Below are 15,082 nucleotides of genomic sequence, written 5' to 3'. Positions count from 1 at the left end.
AGGCCCCTGGAGCCTTTTGATGAGAATACAGAGCAGTGGCATGTGTATACTGAGCGTTTTGAGCTTTTTGGTATTGCAAATGACATTACAGAAGCGAAGAAGGTGCCAATATTCTTAACTGTTGTAGGGGCTAAAACCTACTCTCTGCTACGCAGCTTACTACACCCTGTTAAGCCTGAGACTAAATCTTACAGTGACATTGTGGAAATCCTGGGGTCTCATTTCTCCCCAAAACCACTGGTAATTGCTGAAAGATATAGGTTCCACAAAAGAGACCAAAAGGAAGATGAAACAGTTGTACAATTTGTAGCCATTTTAAAAAAGCTAGCAGAACACTGTGAATTTAAAGATATGTTAAATGATGCCCTGCGTGACAGGTTAGTGTGTGGCCTCTGCAGTGAAGCTATACGGCAGCGCCTACTGACAGAGGCTCAGCTTACATTACAGAAGGCTGTTGATATTGCTGTCTCCATGGAACTAGCTACAAGGGAGGCACAATACATCGGTGCATCCCCTAGGGTGCAAAAAGTGTCACAAGAACTGACCCACAAAACGGTGCAGAGTCAAGAATGTTACCACTGTGGTAAGCTGGGTCACCAGGCATCAGAATGCTGGTGTAAGGACCTGGTGTGTCGACACTGTGGCAAAAAGGGACACATTGAGTATGCCTGTAAACAAAAGAAAAAGAGGCCTGTGGTCTGGCCGACAAAAAGAGGAACCTTGCATACCCTAGAGCAGACCCAGGATGATCAAGGTGACACCTCCTCACAAGAGGAAGTGCCACTGCATGTTTTGTCTTTGGCAGCGGGCTCACATGAATACTGGGTAACCCCCTTATTGGAGGGCAAACCTATACGCATGGAACTAGACACCAGTGCAGCTGTCTCGCTGGTTCCTGAGACTGTGTATAAGGAAAAGCTACAGCATCTTCCGCTTAAGGCAACAAAAACTGTTCTGAAGATGTATACAGGTGAAGCTGTGCCCATGTTGGGCACTATTGATGTTAAGGTGGAGCTCAATGGACAGGCGGCTAAATTGCCACTGTTTGTGGTGAGAGGTAACTACCCAGCCTTAATGGGTAGGTCTTGGCTTGGGAAGATTCAGCTGAGCTGGGCAGAAGTGCACCGGATGACTAAAGAAGAAGCCAGTCTAACCCCTATACTAAGGAAACATGCTGCTGTTTTTGGAGATGATTTGGGAAGTATGAAGGGAATCACTGTGACATTGAACATTAAACCTAGCAGTCCACCAAAATATCTGAAAGCCCGAACTGTGCCATATGCCATCAGGCCAAAAGTTGAAGCAGACCTGGAGCGCCTGGTCACCAATGGAGTCCTAATACCAGTTACCCATAGCTCATGGGCCACTCCTATCGTTCCAATAGTGAAGAAAGATGGCTCTCTCCGGATTTGCGGTGATTTTAAAGTCACTGTCAACCCAGTGTTGTGTGCAGAGCAATACCCGCTTCCCCGCATCGATGACCTCTTCGCAGGCCTGGCTGGGGGACAAAAGTTCAGTAAGATTGATCAGAGTCAAGCATATTTACAGATGCATGTCGATGAAAAGTCCCAAGAGCTGTTGACTATTGTGACTCATAAGGGGCTTTATCGATACTGTCGTCTACCCTTCAGAATCACATCGGCTCCCGCCCTGTTCCAGAGGGCTATGGACCAGATCTTGTGTGGCTTGTCAGGAGTTCAGTGCTATCTGGATGATATCCTGATCACTGGAAGAAATGAAGAGGATCACTTAAAGAATTTAGAGGCTACCCTACAAAGACTGGAAGAGTATGGCCTACGAGTTCGCAAAGACAAGTGTGAATTCTTCAAGCCCTCTGTTGAATATTTGGGACACATCATCGATTCTGCAGGTCTTCAAAAGGCCCCTTCAAAAGTTAAAGCTATTGTGGAGGCTCCCCCACCTCGAAATGTAAGCCAGCTGCGCTCATTTCTAGGACTACTGAACTATTATGGAAAGTTAATCTCACAGTTAGCCACACTGCTAAAACCACTTAATGAGCTCCTTGGGCAGAACAAGGCCTGGAAGTGAACTGAAGCCTGTGATGTTGCATTTAACAAAGCTAAGGATGCATTGTTAAATTCTGAAGTTCTAACGCACTTTGATCCATCCTTACCCCTGCAATTGGCCTGCGATGCTTCCCCTTATGGAGTGGGAGCGGTCGTGTCACACATTATGCCTTCGGGAGAAGAGAGACCTATTGCTTTTGCTTCACGCACTCTAAGCAAAGCAGAAACTAACTACGCCCAAATCGAACGTGAGGCATTAGGAATTGTTTTTGGAATTAGGAAGTTTCGTCAGTACCTGTTTGGGCGAAAGTTTACTCTTCTTACAGACCATCGACCTCTGACATCAATTTTTGGACCTTACACAGGCATTCCCCCATTAGCTGCTAGTCGTATGCAACGTTGGGCATTGATACTTTCTGCACACACATATGAAATCAAATATCGGAAATCCACTCTGCACGGCAATGCAGATGGCCTCTCAAGGTTGCCTTTGCCGGTCAGACATCAAGATAGTGCCCAAAAGGAAATCTTCTACTTTGAACAGGTAGAGAATACACCCATCACTGCTACTCAGATAAAGAAGGCAACCCGCGTTGACCCAGTATTGTCCCAAGTTATGGACCTGGTGATGCATGGAAAAACTCGACAAACCTCTCCGGTCTCACCCGACCTTGTTCCCTACATGTCCAGGCGGACGGAGTTATCGGTCCAATCTGGTTGTTTGTTGTGGGGGAGACGTGTCATTATTCCACCACCCCTGAGATCACAGATGTTAGAACAGCTACATTCCGGTCACTGTGGAATAGTGCGCATGAAGGAAATTGCACGAAGCTATTTTTTGTGGCCTAGATTGGACAGTGCTATTGAAGAGAAGGCAAAAGCTTGTATGTCATGTCAGGGTGTAAGAAATGCACCCCAGTGGGCACCCCTACACCCATGGGACTGGCCTGAAAACCTGTGGCAACGTATTCACGTTGACTTTGCTGGCCCCCTTGAAGGAAGCATGTTCTTGGTGGCAGTAGATGTCCATTCTAAATGGCCAGAAGTCTCTATAATGCAGTCCACTACTGCAGAGAGTACTATCCAAAAACTACGAGGACTCTTTAGTCGTTTTGGTCTGCCAGAACAACTTGTGAGTGACAACGGACCGCAGTTCGTCTCTCAGGAGTTTCAAAATTTTATGAAGGCAAATGGGATACACCACATCACGTCAGCACCATATCATCTGTCCACCAACGGATTAGCTGAAAGATTTGTGCAGAGAATGAAAAACGCTTTGAAATCAGCAAAGGGACAACACTCCATTCAAAAGCGTCTGGATACCTTCTTACTTTCCTATAGAAACACACCTCATGCTACGACCCAGGCTTCCCCAGCCTTTCTAATGATGGGACGACAGCTGCGCACTTGCTTTGATCTGCTGAAACCTTCTGAACCCAGACAAACTGTGCAACATCAGCAGCAATATCAAGTCATCAGACGGGCACCCAGAGTAAAAGACCGAACCTTTAGCCCAGGACAGCCAGTTTTGGCTCGGAATTATACTTCCAGAGCTAAATGGGTCCCGGCCACAGTCATCACTCAAACAGGACCTGTTTCCTATACAGTCCGGACTGCAGAGAATCTTACTTGGCGGCGACATGTAGATCAGCTGTTGCCAGGTCATGCCAGTCCTCAGGACACATCTGCAGTTGAGGGGTCTGACTTCACCCCTCCTGGTGAGACACCGAATCATGAGTCACCTGTTCCTGACTGTTCTCCTCCATTACTGCCGGCAGCTGAGATACCCCTTTGCCCAGCACGAGCTGATACCACCTCCTCACCTATTCGTGCTGCGGACCCTGAGCCCCTAGTACTTTCGGGTGCAACAACACCAGAAGTTCGCCGTAATCCACCTAGAGACAGAAGGCCTCCTCATCGGCTGGATCTTTAGTTAGGGCGAACCCACGGTTATGGGGCAAAATAATCCCCAGCGTTTAGCCGGGAATGGAGGCAGTCTACCCTCCTTCTCTAGTTTAGTGTGTGTTTTATTTAGGGGATGTTCTTATTAGGGGGGGAGGAATATGTTGTGTATTTGGTTGTCATGGGTTTTGTTACTATGGCAACTGAGTTAGACTATTAAGGGATAGCTCAGCCGGTTTCAACCGGCTGAGTGAGCTCTCTGTGTCTGTAAATAAAATGGAGATTTTGGTTAGCTGTCTGCTCTCTGGCCTCAAGTGATTGCTTCCTACACCGGCTGCCCCAAGGATATAACACTAGCAAAACTTGTTGTGGAAACTGTTATCTGTCCCTCAAAATGTTCACTTTTTGCAAAGGAAAATTGAACAATTTCAGCCAAGAACAGAAAATATTTCATTTGGGAGGGAAGGGTGTCAGAAAAAGCATTTCACTTACAAAAATCAAAATGTTTTGGGACTTTATTGGATGAAATGTCACAAGTTTCCACTGAAAATTTCAAAAAAAACCCCAATAACAGAAAAGTACGTTTTTCCCATTAACATTTTTCATGGCAGTAAGAGGAAACACTTTCTGACCAGGTCTAGGAAGAACATGTATGGAACCTGAAAGTTACAATAAAGGATGGCAGAACACATATTAATATAGTTGGGTAATTCTGATGTGTCCTGGGTACTCAGAGGATGAGTAACAACTGGCCAGTGTAGTGTATTGACAGGACAAGCTATCATTCTAAGTTTGTGAGGGGTTTCCTGCTCCTGATAGCAGGTTAGGGGAATCTGTAGGGAATTGAGTGGGTTCGGCATTTAGTTTACATAGAGCCAGACTAGGGTAAAATGTGGTGAGTTGTGTTTCTCTCCTTAGGAAGCAGCCTGCTTTGTCTCTCTCTGGTTTTAGGTTCTTGTGTGTTATTCTCAGAAATGAATGAACCTTCCTCTGCATACAAAAGGTTGTAGGGCATATGCATTGGGAAAAGATGTTTGTTTCCGCTCTCTTCATTCTAACTGAATTTTTCTGATGTCTTTCCCATTCTTGCCAGGTAGGACATGACCAACCAAACCTCTGTGACTGAATTCCGTCTCCTGGGATTTTCTGACATCCGCGAGCTGCAGATCTTGCACTTTCTTGTGTTCCTGTTTGCTTACGTGGCCGCCTTAATGGGGAAATTCCTCATCATTGTCCTCGTGACCCTCGACCATCACCTCCACAGCCCCATGTACTTCTTCCTCAAGAACATGTCGTTCTTAGACCTCTGCTACATCTCTGCCACCGTCCCCAAATCCATGGTGAATGCCATCATGCAGCGCCACTCCATTTCTTTCCACGGCTGCTTCCTGCAGTTGTTTTTCTTCATCATGTTTGGGACAGCAGAGTTGGCCTTGCTGACGGTTATGGCATATGACCGCTACCTGGCCATCTGCAGCCCTCTGAGGTACAGGACAGTCATGAACAGCAAAGCATGTGTCCAGATGGCTGCATGGTCCTGGCTTAGTGGAGCACTGTATTCAGTGTTGCACGTGGGTAACTCATTCAGTTTACCCTTCTGTGGGCCCAACTTTGTCCACCAGTTCTTCTGCGACATCCCACCCCTCCTGCAGCTCTCTTGCTCTGACACGCAGTCCAACAAGGTCCACAACATTGCCTTAGCCCTCTGCTATGGCTTTATCTGCTTTATCTTTATCTTTGTGTCCTACATTCACATTTTCAATACTGTAGTGAGAATCCCCTCTGCAGAGGGCAGGTATAAAGCCTTTTCCACATGCCTGCCCCACCTGATTGTAGTCTCCTTGTTTGTCGCCACTGGATTCTTCATGTACATGAAGCCAAACTCTAGAGCCTCGTCCACTCAAGACATGTTGGTGCCTGTGCTCTATGCTGTTGTACCACCGGTACTGAACCCTATTATCTACAGCCTCAGGAATAAGGAGATAAAAGCAGCACTGAGAAAAGTGAAAAGGCACGGGTGGAACATGGCCACATATTTCCAATGATCTGCTAAAAAAAATTCAGAAAATTCAGAAAAACAGAAGGTACCCAGATACTATAGCAATGGGTGAAAAAATAAATAGCTGAGGTTGGGATTATTAGATAGATAGATAGATAGATAGATAGATAGAGGGACTGTATGGGGATAGTAAATAGATAGATAGATAGATAGATAGATAGATAGATAGATGATGATGTTCGTCCATCGTTTTCGAAGAAGACCTTAACATCTATCAGGTTGTGAGCTGTCCACAATGCGTCCGCAAATGGCTGGTAAGGCCAATACGGGCACGGAATGTTCTGCCACATGTCGGGCAGACATGCGTGGGCACCACTGTTACAACATTTGCAGCTCTGGCTTTACGGAGTGCTCGCTTCTCTTGTGCTAGTGTTATCCTTCTAGCTTCAGATGTCTGGCAGCCTTGGTGGATCAGCGTACGCCATGTCGATCGGTCTTGTGCCAGGGTTTCCCAGGAGGTGACGTCGATATCCAGGGACTTAAGAGAGGCTTTCAGCGTATCTTTGTATCGCTTCTTTTGTCCCCCGTGCGATCGCTTTCCTTGAGACAGCTCACCAAAGAAGAGCTGTTTGGGGATGCGGTGGTCTGGCATCCTCACAACATGGCCTGCCCAGCGTGTCTGGGCTTTCATAAGCAGAGTGTAAACTGATGGCAGGCCTGCTCTGGAAAGGACTTCTGTGTCAGGCACCTTATCCTGCCACCGAATCCTCAGAAGTCTGCGGAGGCAAGTCGTGTGGAAGTGGTTCAATTGCCTAGCGTGCCTCCTGTATACAGTCCAGGTCTCACTGGCATACATCAAGGCAGTTAGCACTACTGCTCGGTAGACTTTAAGCTTTGTAGCAAGGCTTATTCCACGGCGGTCCCACACGTTGGTCAGCAGTCCGCCAAATGCAGAGCTTGCCTTGGCGATTCTGCAGTTGACCTCGATGTCAATTGTCACTGCACGGGAGAGGGTGCTGCCAAGGTATGTAAATTGGTCCACTGCTTGCAGCTTTTGCCCCTTCACTGTGATGATGGGCTCTTGGTGTTGGGCTTTCGGAGCTGGCTGGTGCATCACTTCGGTTTTCTTTATGTTGATAAGAAGGCCAAAGTTATCGCATGCTGCTGCGAATTTGTCCATGCTGGCTTGCATTTCCTGCTCTGATCCAGCATTCAGGGCACAATCGTCAGCAAAAAGGAGGTCTCGTAGCACAGTCTCCTTTATCTTGGTGACAGCCTGGAGTCTTCGCAGGTTGAACAGTTTCCCATCAGTCCTGTATCTCAGGCTGACTCCCAAGGAACTGTTCTGAAAGGCGTCTGACAGCATGGCTGAAAACATCATGCTGAACAGGGTCGGTGCCAACACACACCCTTGCTTGACGCCATTTGTGACGGGAAAGGCCTCTGAAGCTTCTCCGTCGTCCAGAACACGAGCCGTCATGCCGTCGTGGAACTGACGTACCATCAGGATGAATCTATCAGGGCACCCAAACTTCGACATGATACGCCACAGACCTTCACGACTGACAGTGTCAAAAGCCTTAGTGAGATCCACAAAGATGGTGTACAGTTCACGATTCTGCTCTTGACACTTCTCTTGGAGCTGTCGGACTGCGAAGATCATGTCCACAGTGCCACGCTCTTTACGAAAGCCGCACTGTGTCTCGGGTAATAGACCCTGTTCCAGGTGGTCAATCAGGCGATTCAGCAACACTCGTGCAAGGATCTTGCCTGCGCTGGAAAGCAATGATATTCCTCTATGATTGTCGCAGACTTTTCGATTTCCTTTCCTCTTGTAGAGGTGTACGATGGATGCATCTTTCAATTCCTGAGGAATAGACCCTTGATTCCAGAAGGACTGAAACAGTTGAGTGAGTTTGTCAACAAGCACTGCACCACCATCCTTATAAACTTCTGCTGGGATCGCATCAGATCCTGAGGCCTTGCCACTGGACAGCTGGCTGATGGCCTGTAGGATTTCAGACTCTGATGGTGGAACGTCCAGACTGTGGTTGATATCCGCCTGGGGCATTCTATCAATCGCCTCGTTATTAATGGAAGATGGGCGGTTCAGTACAGATTGAAAATGCTCAGCCCAACGCTGTAGAATCAGAGTCTTCTCAGTAATGAGAGTTACACCATCTAAATCCAGTAAAGGAGAGCTCCCTGAGGGCCGAGGTCCGTACAAGGATCTGAGGGCTTCGTAGAACCGTTTGGCATCGTTTCTATCAGCAAACATCTGGATTTCACCTGCCTTGGCACTCAACCAGGAGTCCTGCATCTTGCGAAGCTTGTTCTGTACGGTCCTGCGAGTGTTGTTAAAGGCATTTTTCTTAGCTGATGACGACGGGTCGTTCTGATGAGCACGGTAAAGGCGGTGCTTTTCAGCAAGTAAGGCCTTGATCTCTTCATCGTTTTCATCAAACCAGTCCTGCTGTTTCCTGTGTGAGGGTCCAAGAACCTTTAGTGCAGAAGAGTGCACAATATTCCGGAAGCGTTCCCAGTCCTTCTCAGCATTTTCCTCTAATTGCAGCTCTAAGAGTTGGTTGTCAAGATCTTCTGCTAGTAAAGCTGCTGTATTGGGGTTCCTCAGTTTACTGACGTTAATCTTTTTCACCACAGCTCTGTTTCCCTGCGGACGTCTCTTTGGCTTGATGTAAAGGCTTAATTTAGAGATGATGAGTCTATGATCAGTCCAACAGTCAGCACTCGGCATGGCCTTAGTCACCCTTACATCCTGTCTATCTTTCCTCCGCACGATGACATAATCAATGAGATGCCAGTGCTTGGAGCGTGGATGCATCCAGGACGTCTTTTTGCGAGTGGGCAGGCGGAAGATAGTATTGGTAATGATCAGATCATGAGCCACACATGTCTTCAGGAGTAGTAGGCCATTGCTGTTACATTTGCCGATTCCATTTTTTCCAATGACGCCATCCCAGGCAGAGTGATCAGATCCTACTCTCGCGTTAAAATCGCCAAGTAGAATCAGCCTGTCGGTACGCTTCACGGATGAGAGTAGGGCATCAAGATCTTCATAAAACTTGTCCTTTACTTCATCCGGATTCGTCATTGTGGGTGCGTAAGCGCTGATTAGTATAGCTTGCTTTCCTCTCGGTAGTGGAAGATGCAGTGTCATGAGTCGGTCGTTCACACCCTTGGGAAGACTGGCAAATTTGCGGACAAGTTGATTCTTAACCGCAAAGCCAACTCCAGATTCACGACGTTCGTCACTGCTACGTCCACACCAGAAGAATGTATAACCACCCCCTATTTCTGTGAGCTGACCTTCGTTGGCTAGACGAGTTTCACACAAGGCTGCAATATCGATGTTAAATCTTGCGAGCTCTCTAGCGACCAGGGCTGTTCTTCTTTCTGGTCGATCTGCTGAGGGGTTATCTTGAAGCGTGCGTACGTTCCATGTACCAATAATGAGTGGTGTCACCTTGCGGTTTGTTATTTGAAGTTTTGTTGTTCGACCGCATAAGATGGGATCCCCTCCAGCCGCGGTAAGCTGGCCAGGGTTCTGTGAAGCAAACAATGTTTAGGGCACCTTTTCTAGCCCCTTCCTCTTGCTACGGAGGTGAGCAGTGCGGTCCTAAAAAGGGCTGCTCAGTCACTCAGGTAGACGCCGAATCCAGCTGTTGCTTCGATCAGCAAGAAGACGACCATTAGACCTGAGCCGCCTGTGTGCAGGTCCACGGCTACAGCTCCCAGTGTATCCACACCTGCTGCTTCGTCGCTCGCCCATCGCCACAGGACTTTGAAATTTACGGAAGTTAGATGTCAAGACTTGCGCGTGGATTGGATTAAAGTGAGGGAGAGGTGCGCATAGTCAGCCTCACTCTCTCTTCCCAGATCCCATCTTGCTCCAATGGCAGGACAAGAGTCGAGACGGTTGGAGATGGGCTGGGCGCAGTGGTTGACCAGGGCATCTTTCGTGTCTTGCCGTGCTCTTAGCGTACCACACCGCTTGCAGAAACCGCCTTCATGACCGTTGGTCCTATTCTAGAAGGTCTCATCCGCTCAATCCGCCGGAGTCTGTCTTCACATGCTCGGGATAGACAAAGCCCTATCTCACCGGAGGTCTAAGCCCAACGGCTACCCTCAACCTGGTTTAGCCAGCCTGTCGAAGCTGTTGCCCGGGGTGTGGCCGCTGCGCATGCTACAGCTACAGGGAGCCACAGGTGAGAGCTGAGTGACAGGTGGGGACCAAAGGTGGACGAGCTGCCCTGAAAGGACACGACATGCCCCTACACCAGAGGTGCTACCCCTCCCTGAACACCCCATACACCCCATTTGATAGATTCAGGATGTATCAAAGTTTATATTTCTCTCCATATGTCAGCAAATATAAATTTCTTCTATTTTATCTTACTCCTAGTGCTGCTCAGAAAGCGTCCTGGAAATATTTTTTCTTATGTAAAAGTTAGACTTTTCTTAGACAATCTCAAAACCAGTGTGTGACCGTCAGTAAGTCATTTGATTCTCCCTATGCCCCAGTTCCCCTTATGTAACATGCAGGTGATTGGGACCAAATGTCAAAATTTCAGAAAAAAAAATGATGGAAGGGAAATGGAGGGGATAATGGAAATGGGGTATTTTGTCTTGATCTGTAGGCAGCCGACTCCCTGACTCCCTAGGCGGCTGCCTTCCAGATCAGTCTGATTTCCCCGGTGTGCAGCCTGGCTCCCAGAAGCCTTCTCCACCTATGCCTCAGACATCAGGCTATGTTTTAGTCATGGGTATTTTTAGTAAAAGTGATGGACAGGTCATGGGCAGTAAACAAAAATTCACGGCCCTTGGCCTGTCCATGACTTTGACTATATATTCCTGACTAAAACTTGCAGGGGGCTGCACGGGTGCACCGTGGGTGCTGGGGGAGGGCAGCCTGAGTGCTGGGGGGGAGGTGGGCAGCAGCACGCAGGCCGTGCTGCCACTGGTGCTGAGGGGGTTGGCAGGGCTCCCTACCTGGCTCCAGGCCTCTCCCTCCCATCCCCGGCAGCAGCAGAGTTTGGGCATGGGAGGGGGTAGGGGGTTGGGGCATGGGACGGGGTGAGGCAGGCTCTGGGTGGTGCTTGCCTGGCGGGATCCCTCACTCAGCTGCTAGGCAGAGGTGTGGCAGGACTCATTGGCCAAGCAGACCAATCCCAGTCGTGAGCCTAACTGCAGGAAAGTGGATAAAGCTTCATAAACAGTTATTATAACCTATAGCAGCAAATGCTGATGGGAAAAGTTACGAAAGGAAGACAGAGAGACTGGATGAGTCTGAAGAAAAAGGCCTCCTGATATAATCAAGGACTGTGTTAAGATCTCATGCCTGGTACACAGGGTAAGTGTGGGACTGGAAATCAATGGACCCAAATTGGTGTGTCAGAAATTAGTTCTAAATGATGGACACAATAATTAGGGGATCTTTTTATCTCTTTATCTCGTTATATCTTCTGGTCCTTAAAAAGAGACTTCAGAGGGAAAATTGAGGGATGGGGACACAGATGTGGACTCTGGCTGACTGAAAGACAAGGAAAGGGGAAGGAGTGAGCTTCACAATCTTGGCTGCCACCTCCACCATCTGCCGGGACCCCAGTGTCCACCGTCACACCACTGGGCCTTTGTCATCCTAATCCTGAGAGATGTTCTCACAGACCAGGCCAGAGAGAGGGATTTAGATGCTATCGCCCATTCAACTGACTCCAGCTCAAGCTCAGCCACTACCCGAGATGGGAGACTTTGCTGTTCCCCCCCACTCATATGCCCTTTTCCTTCCCCACCTTTTTTCTTCTCTTTTTTCTCCCTCTCCTTTTTCCTTCTGTCTATTAAATGTCTGGCTTAGCTGGCCAAGATGGCATCTTCTGCAACATTTCTGTAAGCCTTTGACCAAAGAGTCAGCTAAAAGCAATGTCCAAAAAAGCCTAAGAACATAAGAACGGCCATACTGGGTCAGACCAAAGATCCATCTAGCTCACTATCCTGTCTTCTGACACCAGCCAATGCCAGGTGCTTCAAAGGGAATGAACAGAACAGGTAATCGCCAAGCGATCCATCCACTGCTGCCCGCTCCCAGCCTCTGGCAAACAGAGGCTAGGGATATCATCCCTGTCCATCCTGGCTAATAGGCATTGATGGACCTCTCCTCCATGAACTTATCTGGTTCTTTTTTGAACCCTGTTATAGTCATGGCCTTCACAACATCCTCTGGCAAAGAGTCGCACAGGTTGACTGATGCTGGTACAATTTGTCAAGTCTCATTGTGACTGGTAAGACCATGTGCTGGACCTGTGTTTTTCCAGCGGTGAGGTTGTGAGTAAGAGTCAATGTCAGAGACAAAAGCTGCATTTTCTACCTTGGCTGTTCTTTTCTCTCCCCTCTTGCATGTGCTTGATTTGAAACGGGATCAGACTTTAACGAGAGACGCAACAACCCCAGCACCAGCCCATTTGAACTAATTTCATTTATTTTCCTGAAAAAGAACAGTTATCGCCATTTTTGACATTATCTAAAAGACAGTCAGAGAAGTTTGTTTTTGTTTTTCTTTACCATTCCAAAGACTCTCTCCCAGCTAAAGGGAAAATGAACAAGGGATGGTGCTAAATGAAAGCCTTACTTAAGATTTTGCATTTCAAATGCTTTACCTGTTTCCCCTTCTTCTTTGTATTTTTAATAAAAAGGTAAAAGGATTTTTAATAATGAGTTTGCCATGACACTGAGCAGGCTGAGGTCTCTGTATACCAAACCCTGAACCGTGTTTAAAATGGTTTCATACTGGACAGTGACTGGATCATGTTAACACCTTTGACTCTTTGGGCCCATTTCTTCCATCAAAGTTAATACAACAGAGTTCCATCTTCATCTACAGCTGACCCAGGAAAAGCCATTCCTTGGCCCTCAACAAAGTGGCCAGTGTCCTAAACACATTGGGAACGCCATTGCAGAACCTGATCATCTGCAGCCTGAGGAACATGAAGGTGAAAGGGGCCTTGACAGACACCCTCAGGAGGAAGCTGTATTTCTTCAAGGAACCCCAGGGCACTTGACTGGGTCTCTAAGAGGGGAATTGTGTAAAAGCCAAGAGATAACATTTTCAAAAGCACCTAAGTGACTTAGGAGCCAATGTCCCATTTTCAAACGTGCCTTAGTCACTCCAGAGCGTAAGTCCCATTCAAAGTCAGTAAGATTTAGGACTAGATTGGTAATGGTACTGAGGCATCTAGTGGGATTTTCTAAAGCACACAGGCATGTAAAACTCATTGATTTCAGTATCATGTAAGTGCAAAGGTGCTTTGGAAAATCCTACTATGCACCTAAATGGCCCTCTTGTGGCCCTATTAAACTCATAAACACCTAAGTTGTATTTGAAAATGAGACTTAGGTTCTTAAATTAGATGGCTTTGAGAATTTTCCCCAATGAACAGAAGACACTGTCACTGTGGGTACGTCTACACGACTATTTTTAGCTGACTAGCTCAGTCAAAGCTAGCACAGATATTTCTGCTTGAGCTGGAAATTACACCTGCAGCTGCACAATAGACAAATCCTGACTGTGTGTGTGTAAGAAAGAGAGAGAGGAGAGAAAGAGAGAGAGAGAAATGACAACTAGACAACCTATAGCCAGGTCAACACTATAAAAGATTTGCCAATATAGCTATCCTGGCAAACTTTCCTAATGTAAATACAGCTTTTGCCAGCTTTGGTTGCTATAGTTTAGACCAGTTGTCCAAGAGAAATTAGCTATACAGGAAAATGACCTTTACGCCAATGTAGCCATGTTCACATTATGGCTTTTGCCGGTATCGAAATATCACAGAAGTAACCACAACCCATAAATGACACTGCTATGATGGCAAATGTTTCTAGTGTAGGCCTAGCCAGCCTATGTGTTCCTTTGCAAGGTTACATTATAAGTTTATATTTCTGAGACTTTGCTTTGAGTGTGTTTCCTAGTGAATAATGTTGCATGAATGTGTCTGTTTTAGTCTGTGTACGTTATTTGGTGTGTAGATAAATGTGTATGTGAGTTTTGACATTCCTCTGTGTGTCCTTCAGAATGTACATACTTAGCAGCTTTGGCAATAGCCAATACTTGGCACTTCACCACAAGTCAGAAAACACCTCGCCCAGTGCTGGGGATGAGATATAATTTTCCCCTTAGACCACAATTTTCAGAAGAATTCACTTCTCACTCAGGCACCAAATTAAGTGGCCAGATTCTGAAAAGGTTCCAGTAGACTAGGGGCTGAGGAGAGCTGTCCAGGAAGTGATTTTTTTCTCCTCACTTTTTTTCTTGGAATCATTTTGAGTTTTCATATATAAATATAAAAAAACAAAGAATAAAAATTCCTGAACATTTTCTATGAGAATTTTAATTTTTTCTGGAGAAACTGTCAATGGCATTTGGGTGTCTACATCTCTTCAACTCTTAAAAATCCAAGTCTTGGTGACTGGGCGGTGACAGGGGAACTGGGACACACCAAGGTTGTGTAGCTGGTTTAAACTCACACTCACAGCCTGTGTCAGCCGTCGGAACAGAACCTAGATGTCCTGTTTTAAGATGAGACTAACAAATTAAAGGGAGCTAGGTGCTGACATACCATTGAATTTCCTTGACAGTTGAGTTTCTTACTGCTTTAAGCCCCACTGAGAATACCACTCGACTTCACCCTTTGAATACTGCCCAGGGATGAATTTTATCTGATAGTGAAATCAGCCTCATGATCTCCTCTAACTGAGAGAACAATCATAACTCAACCCCAGAGCTGATCACAAAAACAAATCCCATTAGTCATTGTTCAACCTATTTAAAGTGTTTATATGAAACACCACGACTGCAGTATCTGAACCAGGAGGGCTAAAAACATTGCCTCAAAACTTTTCCCAACAGAAAATTGCAGGGTTGACAAAATTTAAAAAAAAAAATCAGAGAAAGTGTCTATTGTCCTTTTACATTTTCCAATTTTAATTGCAAATAAATAATGACTATCCTCCCAAATTCAATAGCTAGTGGGAATGAATTTAGAAGTTACACTCTTGTAATGAATCAAATGGGGTAAAGAGCTAAGAAATTGCAGACCAATTTTGAACTTTTTTCTCAACTTCCGCTCAGATTCACATGCAAAGA

General features: G+C 46.5%; 2 protein-coding genes across 2 annotated transcripts in view; both read left to right on the top strand.

The window, feature by feature from the left end:
* The window catches only part of LOC123348040 (olfactory receptor 14A16-like), a 63,716-nt gene that overhangs the window by 23,374 nt on the left and 25,260 nt on the right, over positions 1–15,082 (top strand). The window lies entirely within an intron of this gene.
* On the top strand, positions 5,030–5,974 carry LOC123347995 (olfactory receptor 14A16-like). The gene has a single exon (XM_044985199.1). The coding sequence runs from the start codon at positions 5,030–5,032 to the stop codon at positions 5,972–5,974; it is 945 nt and encodes a 314-aa protein (XP_044841134.1).

The sequence above is a fragment of the Mauremys mutica genome, chromosome 13 (genome assembly GCF_020497125.1).
Source record: "Mauremys mutica isolate MM-2020 ecotype Southern chromosome 13, ASM2049712v1, whole genome shotgun sequence".
Taxonomy (NCBI): Eukaryota; Metazoa; Chordata; order Testudines; family Geoemydidae; genus Mauremys; species Mauremys mutica.
Note: the sequence above shows the minus strand (reverse complement) of the source record. Positions and strands in the feature narration are given on the sequence as shown.

Coding starts and splice junctions, on each gene's coding strand:
- LOC123347995 (XM_044985199.1), top strand. CDS start 5,030: ATGACCAACCAAACCTCTGTGACTGAATTCCGTCTCCTGGGATTTTCT.